This window comes from Typopeltis vanoorti, chromosome 24 (genome assembly GCF_054136105.1).
Source record: "Typopeltis vanoorti isolate ZY-2024b chromosome 24, IOZ_Tvanoo_1.0, whole genome shotgun sequence".
NCBI classification, from domain to species: Eukaryota; Metazoa; Arthropoda; class Arachnida; order Uropygi; family Thelyphonidae; genus Typopeltis; species Typopeltis vanoorti.
This window is the reverse complement of record NC_143572.1, coordinates 11,149,976-11,175,213: the sequence shown is the minus strand read 5'-3', so window position 1 is coordinate 11,175,213 and position 25,238 is coordinate 11,149,976. Positions and strand designations below refer to the sequence as shown.

The following is a 25,238-nucleotide window of genomic DNA, read 5'->3' as shown; positions in this document are numbered from 1 at the left end:
GAAGTAGATGGTATTTGACCAAAAAATACTTGTACACTGAAGGTACAAATGTTTCACATTGCCTACACTGCATAATTCAAGTGGTCTGGTCAGAAAGTCAAATTCCAGATAATTGAAGTAGAGATGAGTTTCATAGTATCAATCTATAAAACATGGAAAAAAAATCAGTGTGAGAATTGCAGAGGAATTTTCTACTGAATGTTCCAGGTAAGATTTATGCAAGCATACCTAAGAAGAGGCCAAGAATTGCGGAGAAAAATCACTAAGTTCAATCTTCTGGCCAAATAGAGTTGGACTTTTCACTTTAAGACAAATAGTCAAGAAATCATCTACAAAAGATCTACAAAACTTATACAGAAGTATAAGTTTTGTAGATGTAGAAAAGGTTATCAGAATCTGTGAGCCAAGAAAAAAGTTGTTCAAAATGATACAATTATATGGTGTAAATGGGACATTACGCAGAGCAATATATATATAGCCTATAACTTAAGTTGCAAGTCAGCATTTAGAATTGATGGATGTACAGACGGATGGTCTGATGTAAAATCAGGTATAAGACAAGGATCCATGGAATCCTACACTGCTTGAAAAGATGCCATTGGACACCCCATGGGCAAGGTGCATCATGCTATGTAACAATTCACATGTTTCTGCTGGTATAAACTGAAGAAATATGATGCTCGAAAGTTAGTGCAACTATGTTTTGGTGAAATAGCTGTGAGAAGGGAACTGACAAGTTTGAAAGAGGCATTGTGATAGGATGCATGTTGCAGGCCTCTCTGGCAAATTCTTGACCAACTGGGCTATCCCAGGTCTACAGTCAGTGATACCATACTGAGATGAAATTGCAGGGAGTCAACAGCTAGTGCTACCCTCAGTGGGTGACTTACCACACTTACCAAACGTGACTGTAGGATTCTACAAAGGATAATATGTAGAAACCACCATTCATTGGCTGACACATTGAAGGCGAAGTTCCTGGCATCAACTGGAACACAAATCTGCACAAAAATATTCAGAACTGAGCTTACACAGCAGTTTCCATGGTAGGACTACAATATGCAAGCCCTACATTACCCAAATGAACATGCAGTCTTCAGTGGTATAAAGAGCATGAAGTGGGGTGTAGAAGCCTTGGAAAGCTGTGTTATGGTGAGGGTGTGGATATGTTGAAAGTGTGATAGGTGTGAAAGAGGGCATCCCTGGAAGCTTAGAATGAATGCTGCTAATAAGGGGCGAGGGCTAGATTTTTTCTATCTTAGGGTGGTGTGTGATTGAAATGGATTGCCATTGGATGTTGGGTGCGCAAGCAGTGTGAATGAATTCAAGAATAAGTATGATAGCTGGTGCGTGTAGAGTGTGGCCTCCCTCGATGAATCCCTGACTCCCTGGTGGTCTCTTGCAATAATAACAATATGGTCGGAAGGGTAGTTAGTGTGTTGCCTAGGTATGATAATGGTGAGTTGAGATGAAGAACAGGGATTGTGAATGGTATGTTGGCAGAGCATTGTGAGGAGAAGGGAGTAAGTTTGTGAATGTGTGGGATGCATTTGAAGGGAAGATCGAATGTACAAAAGTGACGGGTTGCATTTGAATGGATTTGGTGAGTCATTTAGAGAGACTTGCTGCAAGGAGGAATGAGTGATGTAAGAGAGAGTAGAGAAAGTATGAGGTGTTGCAAAAGATCAGGAGAGAGGAACTGGTGAGACTGAAGTGATTGTAAATGAGAATAGTACTACTGAAAGTGATTATGATAGAACAAGAATGTTGGATGTTGGAAGTAGCCTATAGGTGGCATGAGGACTTGTTATAGACCTAAAAGTGAATTGCTGTGTTTATTTACAAGTGCCAGGAGTATCAGAAATAAGGGAGATGCAGTTGTTTTACTGATTGAGTTAATTCACCCAAAAATTGGAATAAGTGAAACATGGTTGAATGAAGATGATATCCTGAGAGGAATAGTTTTGAAATAATGTTTTCTGTGAAGATAGAAAGGACAAGAATGGAGGGGAGAGATGCTGTTGATGATAGGCAAATTATGTCCACGCAAAGTGGAGATGCGAGATGTAAATAGTGACAATGGTTTTGAGTCAGTATGGTATGAAGTGGAGGTTGACAGGAAGAGATTTAGTTAGATGTTACTATAGGCTAGATAATGTGGAGGGTGGTGATGAAGAAATGTATAAGCAACTTGGGTTAGTGAATAAGGGAAGAGTATTTATTAAGGGAGATTTTAATGATGGTGGTATAGATTGGAATGAAGAGATAACATTTGGGAATAAAAAAAATGAATTTCTTGATAGGCAACTATCTCAGGCATTATGTAAAGGAGGGCACACGAGGATCAAGAGTTTTAGATATGATCACTTGAGGATGTGATTGTGAGTAGGGTTTTCCACTTCCCTCCAGTTGGTGAGAGTGATCATGAAGTGATTACCTGAGTTGTGGCTAACCATAAAAAGACTTCTTTGAGAAAAGGATATATGTGGAATTACAAGGCTGGTGATTATGAAAAAAAAAGGCAGTACAAGATGAATAATGGTAGCAATCATTTGCATGAGGTGTATAAAGAGCAGGCCATGAAGGTAATTCAGTTGGTAAGAACAGAAAAACTATAGCATGAACAGAAATGAGTTAATCAGGCCAAGAAAAATCCTAGAGAGTTCTTTTTATATGTTGCAAGTAGAAGGAAGAATGGTTATAAGTTGATGTTAATGGATGAAAATGGTAGAATGGTAACTGCTGCAGAAGACATCATTGAGGTATTTAGCAAATAATCTTTAAGACTGTTTCATCCCCATCAGGATGAAATCATGAAAAACTCAAGTGTAGAGGACATAGGAGAGGATGGCTTAATTGTGAGTGAGCAGGAGGTATATGAGGAAATAAATAAGCTTGATGTCAATAAGGTAATAGGATTTGATGACATTACACCACATGTCTTAAGGGAATTGGCAGTAGCATTGGCATGCCTGTTTAATAAGTCTTACAACAGCATGGGTTCTAAGAGAGAGTGGTAAGGAGGTGAAATTGTTCCACTGCATAAAGATAGTGATATGGCTGTGGCTACAAATTATAGGTTAATCTATATATCAGGAGTTGTGGTTAATGTACTGGAGAAATTGGTGAGAACTAGGATACAGAAATTTGTTGATAACAGCAATATTCTCTGTGGTTTTCTGTTAACGGGAGGTCATGTTTTACCAACTTACTTATGACATAACAAGGTGACAAATGTATTGGGCAAGGGAGAGAGATGCATATACGATGGTATACTTAGATTTTACAAAAGCTTTTGATACTGTCATATGAATAGCTGTTAAATAAACTGACATGGATGGGATTGGATAACAGACTAGAGAATTGAATTGGTGACTGGCTGTCAGGTATGTGGGGTGCAGTATCCCAAAAGAGGAAAGTCACTGGTGGTGTGCTGCAGGGGATCTGCATTGGGGCCGTTGTTTGGTTTGTATATTAATGATATTGTGATGGATTTAACTGGTGATATGCAGCTCATATAAAATGGGAGAGAGCAATGAAGAGTCAAGCAGATATTATTGCCTTCTTGATTCTTACAATAGATTGTACGAATGGGCAGGTAAGTAGAATTATCAGTTCAATGTTACAAAATTTAAGGTTTTGAAATTTAGTAAGCAATGATGGGATGTAAAGTATACACTCAGTGGGGAAACTTTAAAGGAGGTAGAGGAGATTAAAAATCTAGGAGCGGTGGTGGACAAGGACCACATTGCACAAGTGGTGAAGTAGTTACATCAGATAATGGCAATAATGCAGAGTACTCTGATGTGCAGAAATAAATAGTTTACAATTCCATTGTATAAGGCTTTGAGTATGCCTCATTTGGATTATTGGTCACTGAGTTTTCATGTTGACAAGGATATGTTAGAAAGGGTCCAGAGAAGATTCACAAAGGTGGTTTCTTTGGAATGTTGAGTATGAAGACAGATTGAAAAAATGTAAATTGCAAAGCCTTGTTAAAAGAAGGAGGAGGGGGAGATATGATTTAGACACAAGTTAGTCAGGAGTTATCAGGTTGACATGGAAGAATGGGAGGGAGGGTAGAACAAGAGGCCATTCTTGGAAACTGTATAAGGAGGGTGTGAGCAGAGAAAAGAGGAGCAGGTTCTTTGCATGAGCATGGTTGGTGAGCAGAATGCATTGCCTGAGAGTGTTGTGGATGTGGAAATGTTGAATCAGTTTAAGGTACAGTTCGATGAGCTTTGTGTGTTTGTGTGAGAGAGATAATGTGTACCTCCCATGATGATTCTCTGATTCCATGGAGGTCAGATGTTAATAATAATAATAATGGTATACTGGTAGCAGCATCTGACCATTATGCAATTAGTGTTTATAGTGATGGCAAGGTTTTACTGTTTGATTATATAATATGTTATACTTGCCAAATTACATTCTTATCAGAAGATGTTATTATGCTTATAGTGAATACTTGGATAACATTTTGATTTTCTTTTAAATAGTCATGATGTTCTTGATCATCCTTTGAATTTTTTAAAGGTTGGTCACGATTCTGAGACAGTTCATACAATTAATTCACCAAAAATGGGGAGGGAGGATTTGAATAAATAGGTTCAATTCTTAGCATCAAATTTGAAATTTGTACATAAAAAAATAAAGGATGTAAAATTTTTTTCATTTTTTTAAAAATAAATTATATTGTTTTATAATATTTCCTTGGTTGTTTGGGATAGAAGATAAATGTAATATATTATATGCTTTTTTTTTTGTTTGGGGAATTGCGGAACATAGGCACTTCAGTGGTTGGGAACACCAATGACATTTACACTACTCAACTGGGCAAAGGAAAAAGCTGAGGAATTAATGGCTGGCCAGCCAGAGATACCAGATTCAGCAGAAGACAGTATTAAAACTGAAGAAAAACCTGTTGGATGTACTCAGGTATGCAGGATCTGTCTTACTTTAAATTGAATGAACTTCACATCCCACAGGTGACTTTGTTCTCTTATAGTGTGGAATGAATTGTACCTAAGTATTACTCTAAATTGTGAATAGATGGATGTCAGATAGATTCACACTGTTTTAGGATGAGCAGAATGAATCACTTTGATTCTCATGGGATGGGTACCATTCTCTGTCTTTCTCTGTAATGGTTTTGTTTTATTCCACATATTTGATGCATTTCAACAAATTCTACTTTTCCTTAGTGGTAAAGTGTATGCTACCACTTCCAGGCATTGTATTAGACCAACTTACACCATATAAAATAAAATTAAATGAATCTAAATTGAAATAAAAACAATTTATTTTAATTTAATTTTTTTTTTTTTATATCTTAGTGCTCATGAAGGATTAGTTAAAGAGAAATTAGTTCTTAATTTGTAAAACTAGTTAAAATTTAAAAAGTATCCCTTCTTAATATTAAAATTGTTATTCCTTTAATATTTTATTGATTTCTTAGCTGCAAAACTCTGACCATTAATAATTAGGTAACCATTTCCTAACGTGTTAAATTTAGGTTGAAAATAGAAAAGAACATACACGAAATAGTGTCACATAAACATAAAACTGGTCTTGAACATCTTTTAGTAGTGTTACGTGTAAAATTATTTGATAGAGAATAGGATTTGGGCAGTTTGTGAGGTTCATGCCACTGCTATCTTAGGTAGACTTGCATCTCCTAAATCAGTATAATAATCATAGATTGACTTATGTTACCTGATTGAAAGTTAATAATCACTTTTGCACTTATTTTTTCCCCTACTCACCTCAGAACTTACTGTGTTTAGAGATTAGCTCCCCTCTGCATGTAAAATTAGTTGATAGGTAGGTAGGACTTGGGTAATTCATGAGGTTTGTGCCATTGCTACCTGAGGTGGACTTGCATCTCCAAAGTCAGCACACTCACTATAGACTTATGTCTCCTGCTAGAAAGTTGATAATTATTGTACTGCTTCTCTCCCACTTTCCTGGGAACTTAACTGTGTTTAGTGAGTCGCTTCCTTCCCCTTTGCATTAAATTGGTATTTAAGAAATTGAGGTCTGTTATGCAAGTTAATATAAAATTTCATAAATGTAGTAAATTAAAGTTATAATTCCACTTGCATTGAAACATTTTGAATTTTATGCAGAATAATGGAACGTATTCACTGACTGCACATTTTTGAAGCTCTGTGCTTTAATATTACATCTCTGAATAAAAAAAAATTAGAATAATCAAAGAAAATGTGTTGAAGAAAATTTGCAATTCTAATTTATTGCATAGAAAATAATTATCACCAAATATGAATTAGCTTAATCTAATGCTACATACTTTGTAGATTATATAACCATGTAAACACATAAAAATGTAATATAAATTATAAGAAAACTTATTTGAAAACACTCACAAATTTAGAATAATTTTTAACGTGGTTCAAAATATTAGAATAATGCAGAAATAAATGCACAAGAATTACATTAAAAGGGAAGCAACATGATAATTAGTATACTTTGTTGCTTCCCCTTAACTTTTATAATAGTTTGTAAATGGTTGAGCATATTTACTAGCAGTTCAGTCTTTTTTTTTAATCAAAACATGCCCATATGGTCTGGGCATGTTGTGAAGTGAATTTATGAAGTTGCCTCTAGAAACAAGTTCATTTTTGTCTCTTGGGGCAACTTCATAAATTCCCTACAAATTCTCAGTGTGGTTTAAATCTGGTGAGTTTGTCGACGAAGGAATTGCATTGATTTGCCTTTCTTTGAGCCATCTAGTAGTGGTCTTGAAATTGTAAGAAGAAGCTGAATCTTGCTGAAAAAGGAAACCACTATCATATAAATCTTCTGATGCTGGTGTTATATTTTCTTTTATGTATTTCTCAGCTCTGCTTCGTCTTTTTTTTTGTTGTTTACTTAAAACTGCGAATTGTTGTGAATAGTTGACTGTCTTAACTATCAATTGCTGCCATTTATTTATTTCTACTGGATCTTATATTCTCGCACTCTATAGTCTAACAAATTTATTGTTTTACGACTGCACTAGTTAGACTATGTATTGAGTGTGAGATTATAAGACTTTCAACTAAAAACAAAGCAGATATTGTTAGCATTCCCTGCTTATGTTAATCTTTACCTTTAATTAGTCGTGGCTTAATTGTTGATCACTTAAACTTTATCTTATGCAGGTGTGAAATTTTAAGGATAGTGCATTGACAGAATCAGTCCAGTGTGTTGTTCACAAACCATTTAATTAAATCAAAAAGGAATATTTCTACAGTCTGATCCACACACAAATTGCATTACAAGTCTCTGTCAATTTCAATTCTTCCTGATTCAGACTTAGTTCTAGTTTCTTTCCTTAAAGTTAAATCACAATTTGGATTATCCTGCTAGTCAAGCATACACAAACTGAAAACAAAGAATATTTTGAATAAGCTTAAACCAATATTAATTTACACAACCTTATTGTACCCATAAACAGACACACTTGATGTACGTTCTTGCTTGGGAATATCACACATATAAGTACTTACAATTGTTGTTCAGCATTGCCTTTTACATGAATCTTTTGTCCACACGAAAGTACTACTTTTTCTTTTTTTCTACTGGTTTGTTCATGACTTCTCGCGAAGTTTCTTCTTTGTCCGAGTCATCGATTATTCTATACCCTTTAGGACCCTTAACATGGCGGTATTGTGCAGCTCTTTCTTAGTGAAAGGTCCTGATGATCGACACTATACTTCCCATGGCAGTGGACCCAGTTAAGGAAGATTGAGAATCCTAAGATTTGCAACGCTACTCTTTTGATTACCGACAACATACCTCATGTGGTGGTGCACCCAGGCAAGAGAAGACTCAGAAACCTCATACTTATAATGCATCTCTTTCAATTACCGACAATAGACCTCATTTGGCAGCAGACCCAGGCAAGAGAAGATTAAAAAACCTGAGACCGAATCTTTTGCGATGTTTTGCCTTATAAAGGTCCAGACTTCTATCATATGCATGTGTATCTCTTGAAACTTCCATGTATGGTCATGTATTGACATTTGAACACAATATCATACTTCACGTGTCTTTTGAAATTACTATATATGGACATGGGTTAACAACGCTAAATAATGATATCTTCTGCCACTATTTACCGACATACATAATTACCGACAATAGACCTCATTTGGCAGCAGACCCAGGCAAGAGAAGATTAAAAAACCTGAGACCGAATCTTTTGCGATGTTTTGCCTTATAAAGGTCCAGACTTCTATCATATGCATGTGTATCTCTTGAAACTTCCATGTATGGTCATGTATTGACATTTGAACACAATATCATACTTCACGTGTCTTTTGAAATTACTATATATGGACATGGGTTAACAACGCTAAATAATGATATCTTCTGCCACATTATTTTAACAAAGGCTCGTGGTTAAGTTATTACAAATATAACATTGTTATAGACAAAATTGACATCTCTTTAAGTGCAATCTCCTTAGAAAAACATGTAAAAGTGAACATGATAAGTTACATAGTTACATATTGCATGAGAGATTTTGCACTGGTAACATATTGCTCAAGAATTTCTTGGTACACTTTGGAATCGAGTCTTTTGTACACGATACACAGTCCATCTAGACCCTCTGCAGTCGTACAAGCCCATACCATGACAGAGATCACAAATTTCACGGAACATTTCATGCATCCTTTATCAAATGCTTCTTGCCAAACACATATCCCTCGATGACCGTGGGACACACACACACACAGCATACTTTCATTGCTAAAAAGTACCTTTTTCAGTCCTTTTGACTCCACAACAGTCTTTGCTTACACTATTGCACTCTAGCTGCCTTTTGCTTGGAAGTCATAAGTGGCTTCGTCTTAGGCACACGTGATTTAAAACCCAATTTGTGAAGTTGTCTCAACATCATAGATTTAGATACATTCGTACCTAGCTCTTTCCATCTCCTGTGAAAATATCTTACACTTCAGAAGCAGGTTTTCTTCATGATATTCTTCACTCTCCTCTCATCTCTTGATGTAGTTATTACCTTTTGACCATTATTTCAGTGATTATTTTGAAAACTCTGGTTATTAGAATACTGTCTCAATACTCTACTTGCACTTGCTTGAGAACATCTCAATTCCTTAGCTATAAACTGTTGAGTTTAGCCTTCTTTGTATGAAAACACCATACAAAACTTCTTAGCTTTCAATATATCACTCGTTCGACTCTTGTTTAGCAAATGATTAACTAAAATTCACGCGCAAATGATTCCTCACACATGAGTTAGTCCCACAGCTTCTGAAATATATGCTATTTCTATGCTCTTCTCAAAGCTGATCTGAAACATTTATCTTCATCATCATCATCATAAATTCCTGCCATGTACCTCAAGGGGGTGTACAGGATATCATAGCTGATGAAAAATTTACATCATTATTAACTTCCTATCTACAATTTTCCTCCAAGCCAATCTGTTACCTGTCAAGACTCCAACATTGTCAGATCTTATATTTCTATCTTCTAAGGCACTTTTTACCATACCAATCTTGAACTCTGGTTATATTGAATTGGGGTGTGTTTTAGGATTTGTTTTAGTAGCTGACTTTTCGCTGTTTGCCCTGGTTCCCTGGCGAAAACAACAGGGGCCTTGTTTAACTAGGCAATGCCCCAGCTGGTATGAAATTCTGTCATGTTGTACCATCATTTAATATTGTGGTTTAAGTCAATAAGAATACAATTTGGTTGGCTAAATCCCAAATTGCCAGCCCATCCTAGTTCGTTCAGATCCAGGTAGATACCTAACAGAGTGTACCACGAGAAGGTGAGGATTGAACATTAGGTCAGAAGCATTGGTTGGTTCTTCACATTCCTTTAAGGGCTATGTGGAGGTCTCCTCTCAGTTATACAGCTTAAGCACCCCAGGAAACATGTAAAATATTTTAATATTTTGAACCACATTGAAAATTATTCTAATTTTGTGAATGTTTTGAAATAACAGTTTTCTTATAATTTATATTAAAATTTCATGTGTTTACATGGTCATATAATGTACTAAGTACATAAATTTAGATGATAATAATTTAATAATAATTATTTTTTAAGCAATAAATTAGAATTGCAAATCATTCAAAAATTATTCAAATTTTTTGATTCAGAGGTGTATTTTTGCTTGATTGTTGTTGTTGTTGGAATTGCTCAGTGCTGCTAAAATATTAAGAGTAAAGAAGGGAAACATAGACTTTAGAGTTTAAATTAGAATGTATATATGAAATTTTAATTTAAATTATTATACAGGCACCACTGATTTTCCAGCACCTCCTTTAATCCAGGCAAAATCATGAGATTGCATTTGCAATTCTCTTAACCAGCCAACGATTCATTGGTCTGCCTCAGATAATATTGCATGTAGTGCACACCTGCTTAATTATTTACAGCTATAGTTGATTCTCAGCTTATTTTGCTTATGTGTAACCCTAGCTAGTTTCTAAGCTAAGTCAAGTTCACAGTGGTGGTAGTGTCAAACACAAGCACAAGTCCATATCAATACAAGATATGGTAGATGTGTTGAAACAACTTGGTGGTGTTTCAGTGCAGAAACTGTGTTACATGTATGATATGATATAAAGAAGAAAAAGGGACAAAATACTGAAATTTTTTGCAGACAGTGATTCCAAGAAACAAATGAGTGATAGAAAAGTACTGAGCATGTTTATGTGAAGTTATGGTTTCAGCAATGTCAGAGTGATGGGTGGACTTGTCAAATAGCATGCTAATGGAACAGACCAAGTTATTCCATAATGAACATAAGTGTTTGAAGGTTTAAGAAGCATCATGAGATTTTTATCCATAAAGTGTGCATGTGATGAAAAACAGTCCTCAAACCATGAAGCAGCTACCGAGTACATGAATGAATTTGCTAAACTTGTAGCTGATGAGCTCCTCAGTCCTGAGCAGGTGAAGTGTATAATGCTGCTGAAATTGCTTTGTTGGCAATGCATTCTGCAGAGGATATTAACAGCAGAGGATGAAGGATTCATAGGATTCAAACAACTAGGGATAGAATTACTGTCCTAGGGTACTCAAATGCAAAAGGCACTCTTAGATGTAAGCCACTAGGTGATAGGAAAAATTAAATGTCCTAGGAACTTGAAAGCATTAAAATGTACTCCGTAATATACCATGCAAGCAACAATGCCTGGATTGCCACTGGGATTACAAGACCCAGTAGAAGACCAAGATTAACCTGGCACAAAGCTCTTACAACTGACTGCAGTCATATTGGACTTTCAGAGCTGTTTGGTATATGAAAGTGCTTTGTTTGGACAGAGAACAGTGGAAGGCTCTTATCCATGTGGGATTCTTCCATCCTCAAGATGGGTTGAGACAACTTGGCTCTCTTTTCATGAAATGCTTTTGATTGATGACATAAATGATGGTGAACTTGTAGAGACATTTGCAAATGAATTTAACATGAAAGAAGTGCTTTCGTTCATTGCTGTACAACAAGATTTTGATAATAGCCTGATGAGACTGTTGGCAATGACTTTATAGGATTTATTGTAACAAAGGAGAAGTTGTTCATAGGTTGCTTGAGTATGTGAAACTATTACTAGATCTGCATCCAAGGGCTTAATGAAAAAAATCCAGTTGAGTGGATGAATACTGATGAAGAAACACCTGTTGCTCATCACTATACTATACTGACATTGATAGTATAGATATTGTTCTAAATATCTGAATCCTGATAAAAAACAGCAAAAGTCATGAAGATGATAGTGAGGAAATTGTAAGAGATATAGATGAAAACTTACTATTGAGAAATCAATTGAGTTGATCAGAGTTAGAACAATGCTCCTTTGTGACAGAACAAAATCTAATGAATTTTCATTTGATGTATAAAAAATTACATATAGAAAGATCAAAGCACATTAAACAACTTTGCTTCAAGATGTTCTCTGTGCAATTATTTAAAATTATAATAATGGAATTAACTCACATAAAATATAATAATGGAATTAACTCACGTAGAATTTTTGCCTGAGTATCACAAGCATCTTCAGTACATGTAAAAAGGCTAATTAAACAATAACTGACAATTCCAAAGTGTTCCACCTAAGTTACTCATGTAAGATAACTAAAAAAGATCATTAAGTTTCCTAACCTATTTAAAAAAAAAAAAAACACATATACTATTACAAGTTAGGAAAGATTAGCCGATTTAAAAAGTACTATCTCCCATAAAGGGAATAGACATAGACCATCGGATCTGTTTAAGTTGGGAGAGAGTGAAGTAAGATTTCACGTTTCTTTATAAAGCTATTCCATGAGGAACCAACTTTTGTGAAGGACTCTTGTCTTGTTCCAATGAACTCTATGTCTAGTGTTGATGGCATGCTCTGCAAGTCCAGACTCTTCAGGTTCAAGGTATTGAACCTGAAGAGTCTGGACTTCCGAAATAAGATAACCCACAAGAGCAAGGAATTTGGTAGACACCTGACTGACTTAGATGAGGAAGCTTGTCCTTTGAAGAAGTGAGAAAGGTGGTGATTTTTCTTATGGATCGAAAGGCTGCAAAAATATTTGGTGGTTTTAAAACTTTCGCTATGCATTCACTAATACCTTGCACATAAGGGATAGGAATACGCATTATTTCTTCTGTATTTGAAGAGGAAAATATATCAAAACTACTTAAAGCTCTTTTGATGAAAGAATTCTTATATCCATTAGATAGAAAAGAGGAAGTAACATATTGCAATTCTTTCTGTAATAGTTCATCTGAAGAACAAAAGGTGTGGGCCCGATGAACCAGTGTTTTAATAATTCCCGCCTCTTTTGACTGGGATGGTGATGAGATTCAGCATGGATATAATGGCCTGTATGAGTCTCCTTCCTATAGACTGAGAAATGTAGGTTACCATCTGGTTGGCAAAGAATTAAAAGGTCTAAAAAGTCTAACTGTTTATTTACTTCTACTTCTAGGGTGAACTGGATCCTTGGATGAAGTGCATTTAATTTAGAGAGAAACTGTTGTAATTCATCAGAAGAGCCATTCCAGATAGCAAAAATGTTATCTACATATCTGAACCAATGAGTAGGTCTAGGTCATATTCTCTTCTGTCTTGAATAACTACAGCCTTCCCTTTGTCAAAAATACGTTGTTCAATGTGCTCCATATAGAAGTTGGCAATAATAGGAGAAATAGGATTGCCCATTGCTGTTCCTTCGATTTGTTGATATAACTTGTTTTTAAAGGAAAAATAACCAGAATGCATTACAAAATCAAATATTTTAACAATGTCTGAAGGAAATTCTTGTTGCAGTAATTCAATGGTGTCAGATAAAGGAACATTGGTAAACAGTGAAACAACATCTAAACTAATCATAATATCTGAAGCTTCCAAATGAAGATCCGAAATTTTATTTTTCAAATCCAAAGTGTTTTTTATATACGTAGCAGTTTGAAGAAGTGAGTAAATTTGATAAAAAAAATTTTCAAAATTCTATAAGTGGGACAACCTATACGGTCTACAACTAGACTTAACGGAATGTCTGGTTCATGAACTTTTGGAAGACCATACAATCTAGGTGGATGACTGAAAGAGGTTTTAAGTTTTTTCTTTTGATCTTCATCCCATATAGATACATTAACTATAAGAGAATTAAGTCTTTTTAATTGACTACTGGTAGGATCCGATGTGAGGGGCCTGTAAGTTTGAATAGTCGCAGAGTAGTAGAGACATTTTTCTCTCATATTCTCTTCTGTCTTGAATAACTACAGCCTTCTCTTTGTCAGCTTTCGTAATAATTAAATTATTATTATTTTTCAGTGATTTCAGTGCTTTTAATTCCAAGTAAGGTAGATTAGGTGAGGAGACTTGGCATTAAAAAGAATTTTTGCACATTCAAAACATGTCCTATTAACTGTTTTTTGATTACCTCTGTCTATGCTATGAAAAAAATCAATCAGGGGTACCTTATTGGGAGCAACAGCGAAATTATGTCTTTTTGATAAAACAATATGTTCACTGTCTGTTAATGGATGGCTGGAAACATTGATAACTACTCTATCTGTATTACAGACATTAGTAATGGATCTAGAGAGGCTCACCAGTGCATCAAACTTATGCTTTAACTTATCACGAGAAGCATTAAAAACCTTTACGTATGAAGTCAATGATATGTGCAAAATAGTGTTAAAAGTTTCAGCCACTAATACCGATTCTAGAGCATTCTTGATATCAACAATTTCTCTATTTAAGATGGTGAGAGATTTTTTTGCTTCTTGTAGCTGATAATTTAGATGTGACCTACTGGCCTTTAAATAAATCTGATGAGCTCCTTGAGACTTAAAAACTCATTTTAATTTACAGTAGATAGGAATAACCTGTGCTATCTTACAGCGCTTTAGTTCTCTGTGCAACATCAAAGATATATGATGAATCAGCTATGGAACACAGCAATCTAGGCAGCCAACTTCTGTGAGGGTTAATTAAGAGGGAAATGTTAAATCCCGTTTTATTTTATAGCCGGGTACGAAACTAGGGTCAAAATCCATCGACATCCATAGAGTTTCAATGCCGAAAAAAACTATCTGTGGAACCAAGTGTAAATGATCACTTGGATAGTACAACACCAGGGCAACTCCATGCAAAGGTGGAGCAAGCTCCCTCACTAACTTTAAATATTCTTTCATAATGTAAAACCCAGCTCCTAAGAGATGTGTATATATATATTGTTTTACATTATGAGAAGAGGTTACTATCCAGACCGGTTTCAACCTTTTTTGAGGTCTCATCAGTGAGTAGCTAGACCTGGAATATCAAGGTTTTAAGTGAACAGAAACTTACATACCTCTACTATCGAATTGCCGAAGTGGTGTACTATATATTGTTGACTACAAAGATAATAAGCCGAAAGGCTATTTTACTGGCGAACTTGTTAATTAAGAGGGAGATGTTAAATCTGTTTTATTTTATAGCCGGGTACGAAACTAGGGTTGAAATCCATTGACATCCATAGAGTTTCAATGTCGAAAAAAACTATCGGCGGAACCAAGTGTAAATGATTGGTTAAATGATATTGGCTCTTTTATTTAAATAATTTATGGGTGCACCTTTTTTGACAACTTGTATAGCAAAGTATATAAGTTCTTTTCGCTATAACCTTGGTATTACCTGGTCGACCTACTCACTGATGAGACCTCAAAAAAAGGTCGAAACCGGTCTGGGTAGTGACCTCTTCTCATAATGTAAAACAATATATAAAAAAAAAAAAGCTAACGCCTTTTTATTCCGTATGCCAGAGTAGGCGAGGCCATTTAGCCCTATCTAACTTTTGGAAACTGAGTGGGCAGTTCAATCTCCACTGGTACCAATCAGAGATAGATAGCCCAAGGCTATCACTAATTAACCAGTACACAATGAAGAGAGACGGCTCAAAATGTGCCACCATCTCGTGGTCCCTAACCCTAACACAATATATTTAATGTCTGAAATAATGTGGGTTCTAGCGTCGATTTGCTTGAGTTTACGGGATGAAAAACCTGCTTGCCCATGCCAGAGATCGACTAACTCGGGAACCGGTCGAAAAAAGGCTTAGAAAAATTTCCTCTAGTCGCCGACTAGATTCGAAACCAAGTCTTCCTTCGTGCGTGGTGTGCAAACGCCACATCCACTGAGCTACACAGGCTCTGTAAAGCCAGGCCCAAGTGGAGATACCAGCCAGAAGCATTAGCAAGGTCATCTCTACCTATAGGAGTTGCCAAATGGTGTGCCACCTTTTAAATAAATTACTCTGGATTTAGAGAAAAATGTTGAAAGTTTATAAATCCAGAGTAATTTATTAAAAAGGTGGCACACCATTTGGCAACTCCTATAGGTAGAGATGACCTTGCTAATGCTTCTAGCTGGTATCTTCACTTGGGCCTGGGTCCCCCTGAAGAGACCTCAATAAAGGTCGAAACTAGTCTGGGTAGTGGCCCTTCCCTTAATGCATAACATTAGACTTATCTGCAAGGAGATGTGTTTTGCATTATGGGAGATACTGAGATAGGAGTGTTGGTAGCTTGTTCCACCTTTGCAAGGAGTCTCCCTGGTGTTGTACCACCTTACCCCAGTCCTGAAGATACTTTCAGGCGCAAACTTTGTTTGCTCACACTTGGATAAAGGATTAAACTAAATTTATTATATCCAAGTGATCATTTACACTTGGTTCTGCCGATAGTTTTTTCGGCATTTAAACTCTATGGATGTCGATGGATTTTGACCCTAGTTTCGTACCCGGCTCTAAAATAAAACAGGATTTAACATCTCCCTCTTAATTAACAGGTTCACCGGTAAAATAGCCTTTCGGCTTATTATTTCTATAAGGGTTGTTTGGAGAGTTTGGTAAATTTCCAATAGACGGCGACACAATTCATTCATTCATACCAGTGTCGACACATATCATCTTTTTCATGACCCCTGGAAATTTTAGCCACGTGTGATGCGTAATTCTTGTTTCACAAACATTTAAAATGACTGTGTTCGCATTTTTCATAAAAATGGAGAAAAACAAGTTTTGTGCAGTGATAAAACACTTATTTTGAAGTTGATGTGCGCACAGATCAAAGCCAAGTTAGATGCAGTCCATGGGGACTCTGCACCAGTATTAAAGACTATTTATTTTGGGATAAATGAATTTAAACGTGGTCGTAAGTCCATTGAATATGAAGCGCACTCCAGATGCCCGACTGAGGTCACTACGAAGGAATGATTGACAAAATCATGGTATCATTATGGAAGACCACCAAATGAAAGTGTGCGAGATTGCTGAGATTCTAGGCATCTTAACTGAACGGGTGTATAATATTCTGCATGAAAAATTGCACATGAAAAAGTTTTGTACGATGGGTGCTGCAATTGTTGACTGTTGATCAAAAACGCATGCGAAAAGACATTTCATCACAGTGTTTGGTGATGTTTAATCGCAATTTGCAGGATTTGTTTGCATTGATTCGACTGTAGACGAAACTTGGATCCACCACTACACACCTGAGTCCAAGCAGCAGTCAAAACAGTGGACAATGCCCAGTGAAAGAGCACCGAAAAAAGCAAAGACCGTTTTGTAAGCTGGGAAGGTAATGGCCACTGTTTTTTGGGATTTCTAAGGAATTATCATGATAGACTATTTGAAAAAGGGTAAGACAATAATAGGAGTTCTTATGTGTCATTGTTAGACACATAAGACTACTCCTGTTGGACTGTTTAAAAGAAGAATTGAAGAAAAAACAGCCAAGATTAGTGCACAAAAAAAGTGCTCTTTCATCAAGACAATACATTGGCTCTCGCAGTGGCAAAATTGCACGAATTGGTTCCACATCCACCATATTATCTGGACTTGGCCCAGCATGACTTCTTGTTCCCAAACTTAAAAATATGGTTCGGTGGGAAAAAATTTTCTTCAAATGAGGATGTCATCAAGGCTGTCTGATTATTTTGAACAATTTGACAAATCCTAATTTTTCGATGGGATGAAAAAATTGGAAACACGCTGGACCAAATGTGTAGACCTCGATGGAGACTATGTCGAGAAATAAAGGTGCTTTTTTCCAAAAAAAAAATGTGTTTAACTTATATTTTTAGCCAAACTTTTCAAAACACCCCTCTTATACCTTGGCTCTTATTAGCTCTCCAATCCTAGTGAAATTCTAAATTTCTGGGAGCAGTATTGGTGTTACATTCTTTGAAGTATGGCAGTTGATAAACATGTTTTCATTTATGCTATACTCTACTGATAAATCAGTATCGTTTCTACCTGCACTAATGTGTAGTTCATTAAATCATTCCTTTGTATTTAATACTTAATTAATAATCCTGTTTCCATTGACACTAATTTACTTTTAATATTTAAGTTTCTAGTGGTCTGTGGTCTTTGAGAGACATAGGTGGGGTATAATTAATAGTGAATAAATACAGATAATTATTATTACATGACTTCCATTGGTCTAGCAAAACAGCTAATCCAGCAAGGCTAGAAAATTGGTGATGTATCTGATGTATAATATATTAGATGTAGGTAGGAAGTAAAAAAAAATAAAATAAAATAAAAATGCAGATGGATTGTTCTGAAAAGTTGGAAAGTGGGCAGGAAGAAATAGCAATGTGTGCAAGTTGCCATATGTAAGGCTTTTCTTAATCAAGAGGAATATAGAGGAAAATGTTCAACTGATTTGCAGTCGATATATGGAAATCACACAACTAAAATAAATAGATCATAATAGGAAGTCTGGAATTATGTAGCATGGCAATTTAACCTTAGTATAACCATGGCACTAAATAAGCGATATATTTGCAACCTTTCATGCATGGGATTCACATAAAAAAAAGAAAAGTAACTTTAGGAGAAAGTTACTCAAAATATCATCGCCATCAAATTCCTGCCATGTATCCTCAAGGGGTGTACAGGATATGATAGTATTACATGAAAAATTTACATCATTACTAATTTCCTATCTACAATTTTCCTCCAAATCAGTCTGTTACTTGTCAAGACTCCAACATTATCAGATCTTATATTTCTATCGTCTAAGGCAGCGCTTCCCAAACTGTGGGCCGCAGGTTTTGTTGAGGCAGGCTGTGAAATAAAAAAAAAAAAAAATTGAAAATGTTTTAAGACCAAGTAGAGATTTTTTTTAAACTTAAAAGAAACATTTAATTTTCATCATGCATATCAAGGATTTAGGCCTAGCATGGTCTGTTCCGGCCTTAGATGTCATCGTTGAATCTTTTAAGAGGACGTCCTGGTTTTCTTTTTCCTAATGGCTTGTATTTTAAGGTTTGTTTTGGTAATCTTTCTGTTTTCATTCTTTGAATGTGTTCCATCCATTTATGTTTATATTTTTTAATTTTTTCTATTACTGATTCCTTGTTTAATTCTTTCATAATTTCTTCATTTCTTTTGTGATCAAATAGAGTATACTTTGCAGTTTTTCTCATAAACTTAATTTCAGCTGTTATTAATCTTTGTCTTTTTGTTTTATTGTCCAGGTTTCACTTCCATACATTAGGACTGGTAGGGCTAATGTATTGTATACTTTTAGTCTGGTTTGTTTTTGAACTAGGTTTGGTTTAAATATGAGTTAATTACACCTGTTATTTTTAAACATTTTGCAATTTTTACGTTTATATCTTTTTCATTTTCATATGTAATCATACAACTTAGGTAGTTAAATGAATTCACCTGTTCTAAAATCTTGTTATCTATTACTATTTTAGTTCTTGCTGGATCTTGTCCTTCAAAGGCCATAGTTTTTGATTTTTCTGTTGATATTATCATGCCATAATCTTTGGATATCTCATTTAGATTTAAAATAGTTTTCTGTAAGTTATCTTCAGAATTTGTAATTATTATTTGGTCAGCGGCAAAAAGGAGAGTGTTTAAGTTCACAGTAGGAGAAAGTTTAATACCTTGATGGAAAATTTTATTCCATTTTATTATTTCATTTAAGTAAATATTAAAAAGAGCTGCTGAGAGGGGATATCCCTGTCCTTGATTTATCTCTCTCGTATATGATAGCTCATGATTTAATCTTATTTGTATCTGATTATTTTCATATATACTTGTGATAGCTTTTAGGATATTATTTGGTATTTGTCTTTCTTTTAATATGTTAAATAATATGCTTCTTTTAACTTTGTCAGATGCTTTTTTTCAAAGTTAATGAATGTAATATGTATTTCTAAATTGTATTCTCTTCTTTTCTCTATGATTAATTTTAGGCAAGCCTCTGTAGCTCAGTCGGTATAGATGAAGCCCTTTGGTCGGAAAGACTTGGGTTCGATTCCCATCTATTATGTGAGGAACCTTTATCTGGTCTCTTTTGAGAGACCAGATATCTGGTATGAGACCGGCTAAAGGTGAGTTAGCTGGTCTCATACGGAGGTAGAGGGGTTTTTTCACTCAGAAACTCGGGTTTTTTATCCTTCAGAACAGGCAAACCAGCCCCATGAACACACACGGATTAGAGTCATGAATACATACAACAATATGTGGAAGAGATAGGATCCTCACCACATGTCGTTAAGCCCGTAGTTAACCATGAGTCACATCATGGTAGTTAACCTCCTAGATAGGAAACGACACATGAATGGAATAATTTAAGGCAAAAGGCTGGGTCTATACATGATCTACATGGTAATACCATGCATCACATTATTTTAACAAAGGCTCAATACAATATATGATTACAGAAAAGATTATTTCAGTCAAAATTTTCACATTTCTCTAAGTACATACTCCTAAACAAAAAACATGCAAAAATGAATATGATAAGTTACAAAGTCACGTATCATGAGAGATTTTACAGAATCATATTAAAAATGAAGATATTAGAGAGGACCTTGACATTATTAGCATTCAAGAATGTGTCAGCAGAACTAATCTAAGGTGGGATGGTCACTTAAATAGAATGGGTGAAGAAAGGTTAGTAAAACAGGTGTTTGGATGGCAGGAAAGAGACTCGGAGGAAGATCAAAGACTAGGTGGATCGAATCAGTCAGAAGTGGCTTAGAAGCACAAAATGTTAGATATGACAATACTGGAGTGCAGACAAGTAATAGACTAATTTGGAGAGAAATTATTAATAAAAGATTAATAATAATGTAAACTTAATCATATGGTGCTATCATGAGTAGCCTGTGAATACCCCTTGGGGATACATAATTAGAAAATTAATGATGATGAAATTTGATCTCGTGCCAAATTCAAACTCACTACTGCAGAAAAAACTATTAATAGTATTGCAGTCATAGGCATCAACTCTAACTGTATTCAAGTCATCTAATATTGTTAGCAGCACATCTCTCCTCCTTTTCTATCTGGTTTTATCCATCTTAAAAATACCACATCCTTCACGCTCGATACCATTTAGTATGTCTGCTTCTCACTAATGCTTTTAATCTGAGGTCCCAATGTATTAACCAAATGTGTTTTGGCTAATTTCTCTCTCATTCCATGTAAATTTATTCACCTGGCTTCTCACCATTCTAACATTGCTTATTCCTTTGTCTGTTTCAATATTTAATTTAGCATCTTCACCAAAAACTATGCCTATTTTGCTTGTTCTACAGGCTCTCCATTAAGAATCCATTTGAAGTTTTTTTATGTTCTTACCTATTTATTTTCATACTTTTGGTCTTTTTATTGCTGATTTTCATTCCAAGTTTGTTATAGTTGTTATTCAGTTTAATCAGAGAGAGAGGAAATCCTGAAGACTTGCACTGGATTTCTGTAGGAGTACATCAGCATAAAGCAAACAGCAAAGTTTTGATATCTACGATTCTAATATCAGTTTAATAATGCCACATTTCTTTCATAATGTTATCCATATATATATATATATATATATATGATGAATAACATATGTGGGGTGCTTAAGGGTCAAAGCTGTATAAATGAGAGGAGGCCTCCACATAACTTTTAAAGAAAGGCAGAGAAACGACCATGGCTTCTGAATTAATGTCCAATCTCACCTTCTTGTAGTGCACCCTGTTAGGTATCTACCAAGATACTGAATGAACAAGGATGGGTTGGCAATTTGGGATTTAGAAGACCAAATTGTATTCTTATTGGCTTAAACCAAAATATAAAATGATGTTACAACATGACAGAATTTAATGCTGGCTGGGGTGTCACCCAGTTAAACAACAAGCCCCCCCTCCCCTGTTGTTTTAGCCAGGAAACCAAGGCAAATAGTAAAAAGTCAGCTACTGGAACAAATCTTAAAACACACCCAAAACTCAACATCACCAGAGTTCAAGATCGGTTCTATCAACATAAGAAGCCTGAACGGCAAAGAAATGGAGCTAGCTGAGTAATTAGATCACATGGATAGAAGAGGCAAGGAACAAGAAATCTCTCATTCATTATGTTATTGTTGATAGTGATGTTTTCTCCCTGGTGCAGGACACCAGACTGTACGGAGGATATGAAAGTACCAGATTGATATAATAGGAGTGACTGAAACAAAAAAAAAGACAAAAACTGGTGAGATCTTTCTGAACAATAAGTACAAAATGTTATATTCAGGCAATGACAATCAAAGAAAAGGAGTAGCCATAGTATTCAAACACTAAATACAAGGCTAATCTTCTTGAATGGCAGGCAGTCTCAAGTAGAGTGATGTGGGCAAATATGAGAATGGGGAACTCCAAAATGAGACTTATTTGTGCCTATGATCCCACAGAAGGTTCTTCTAAGGTAGAAGTGGAGGAATTTTTTGAGGCGTTAGAGAAAGCAACTGACACAATGAAAAAGAAAAAGTTGGCCCTTGTTGAGGATGTAAATAGCAAAGTAGGAAATGATTGTCAGACATACAAAAATATATTGGGAAAATTTGGAGAAAAGAGCAAAGTTAATAATAATGGCAAATGCCTGTGGGTTTTTTGCTCAGGACATGGACTGGTTATTACTAACACAATGTGCACAAATTCACATGGATAGAAGAGGCAAGGAACAAGAAAACTCTCATCGACTATTATTGTTGATAGTGATGTTTTCTCCCTGGTGCAGGACACCAGACTGTACAGAGGATTTGAAATTGGACGTGATCGCTATTTAGTCTTGAGCTATAGACTAAAATGCTCAAACATTATTCAAGAAAAAATGAAAGAGTTTGAGAACCGTAACCAAACCTTGGAGATTCAATGGCAAGACTTGAAGAAACCTGATTGATTCAGCCAGACAGGCATGTGGTGACGTTGTCTGCAAGGATAGAAAAATCAGAACACCATGGCGGACACAGAAAGTTCAAGAGGCAGTGAAGGGAAAAGAAGAAAGAATATCAGAAGTTCCTGACAAATAAGTCAGCCTGTAGAATACAGAGACAAATATCAGAAACCTAAACACTGTGTAAAACTAGCTAAACAAAAGTGATGGGAAGACTTTGGTAAGAACATAGAAAATAAATATCAAAAAGGTGGCAAAATATTCTGGAGGTTGTTGAAGAAGCTTAGAAATGGAGAAAAGAGTGCTGTAAAAAGAATTAGAGATGATAAAGGTGACATGAAAAGAGGAGAAAAAGATATCCTTGAAGTATGGAGTAATTACTTTGAAAAATTGCTAAACGAAACAAGCAGTGATGACAGCACGGTAGTAAAAAAAAAACACTGACCAGGCATGCAGACAGGAATACATATCCATACTTGAAGTAGTAAATGCCGTGGAAAGGCAGCAGGAGTGGATGATATTTGACCAGAAATGCTCAAGTATGGAGGTATAAAAGTCTTACAGTGGCTGCACTGCATAGTTCAGAAGGCCTGGACAGAGGGACGAATTCCAGATGATTGGAGTAGAGCTCTCATAGTACCTATATATAAAAAAGGGAAATAAACCTGAATGCAAGAATTACAGAGGTATTTCTCTACTGAATGTTCCTGGTGAGAAATATGCAAGTATACTTGAGAAACGGTTGAGAAAGTTGTGGAAGAGAAGCTTAGTGAAGACCAAGCTGAATTCAGGCCAAATAGAGGCTGTCAGGATCAGATTTTCACATTATGACAGATAGTTGTGAAATCATGGGAATATAACAAAGATCTGTATTTAAGTTTTGTTGATCTGGAAAAGGCATATGACAAAGTGCCAAGAGAGAAGCTATTCGAAACGCAACAGTTATATGGTGTCAATGGAGCATTATATCAAGCAATACTTAGTCTTTATTTGAGTTGTAAGTCAGAAGTGAGAATAGAAGGAAGTACAAGAAGATGGTTTAATGTTAAATCTGGTGTCAAGCAAGGATGTACATTATCTATATGGATCACATTATAAAGGAAAGTGGTATTAAACCTGATATCAAAATTGGAGATGTTAATGTCAGCTCTTTGCTTTATGACGACAATTGTTATAGTTCTAAATAAATCCGCTACAAGTCTGCTAGATTCCCTGACTAAATTGAATAACTGTTGTAATGGATATGGTATGAAGGTCGGCAGTAACAAGACAAAGACAACGAAAATAGCCAGAAGCATTGAAAATATCAACTGCATTGTGAATTGGAGAACCTATAGAACAAGTGAAACATTTCATCTACTTAGGCACGATTTTTAGTGAAGATGGTAAATTAAATATGGAATTAGACAACAGAATCAACAAAGCTGGTATGGTAGTAAGTCAACTGAATTAATTTATATGGAATAAGAGAGAAATTAGTCTAAACACTAAATTAACTGTATACAAGATGGTGTTCAAACCAGTTTTAACTTATGGATCTGAGAGCTAGGTTAGAAGCAAAACACTTGACCAAAGGCTAGTGACTGCAGATATGAGAATCCTGAGAAAGATTACAGGCATGAACTGATGGCATCAATGGCAAATGTCATATTAAAAAACGAGGATATTAGGAAAGAACTTGACATTGTTAGCATCCAGGAATGTGTTAGCAGAGCTAATCTCAGGTGGTATGGTCACTTAAACAGAATGGGCGAGGAAAGATTACCAAAACAAGTGTTCTCTGCAAGTTTGGTAGTTAAAAGACCCAGAGGAAGGCCAAGATATAGGTGAATTGATGGATTGATATGGTAGTGCCTTAGAAGATAGAAATACAGGGTGTTCGGGATAAATTTGACATATTTATAATTAATTATATTTTTCCGTAAGTTACATGTATTAACACACACTTCTCTTCATTTAAAAGTTTGGACCCTTCTTCATTCATATACAAGATGTCAGAAAGGATGGATAGCTGGAACCCACCTGAATCATGGAAGAGAATAACTTGTATCATGATGATTCGTGCCCGCCATCAAAATAAGGATATTACGACTGCTGCCCAATGCTCCCTGAATACAGTAAAAACAATCAGGCATGAACTAGAGACTTGCAATGGTGACTACGAGGATGTAGCAAGAAGAAAGATCCCTAGCAGACGATCTGATTGCGTTCGTACAGCAGAATTCCTCGCAAATCTGCAGGAACAGGTGTTGAAGAACCCTGGCATTGGAATTCGGGCTTTGTTCGTGGAGTTGCTAACTGTAGTCAAGCCCTGGATAACAAGGGTAGCCAATGGTAGGCCGTATGTATGGCAGCAGGATTCGGCCCCTTGCCACACCTCTGGGAAAAGTCAAAAATGGTTGTCTGAAAATTTCTACGACTTCACCAGTCCAAATGTTTGGCCTCCAAACTCCCCAGACCTTAACCCCATGGATTATTTTGTATGGGGCGCAGTTGAAAAAGACACCAATCGCACTTCCAGTAATACAAAAGCCCAGTTAATGGATAAA

The 25,238-nt window shown here is 35.7% G+C and overlaps 1 protein-coding gene across 9 annotated transcripts in view; it reads left to right on the top strand.

Moving 5' to 3' along the window:
* The window catches only part of LOC150092925 (RWD domain-containing protein 4), a 143,784-nt gene that overhangs the window by 102,557 nt on the left and 15,989 nt on the right, over window positions 1–25,238 (top strand). For all 9 annotated transcript variants that reach the window (XM_090413365.1, XM_090413362.1, XM_090413361.1 and 6 more), the window contains exon 7: window positions 4,789–4,938. In XM_090413365.1, coding sequence (XP_090269491.1) covers window positions 4,789–4,938 — 150 coding nt within the window. The remainder of the gene's footprint in view (window positions 1–4,788; window positions 4,939–25,238) is intronic.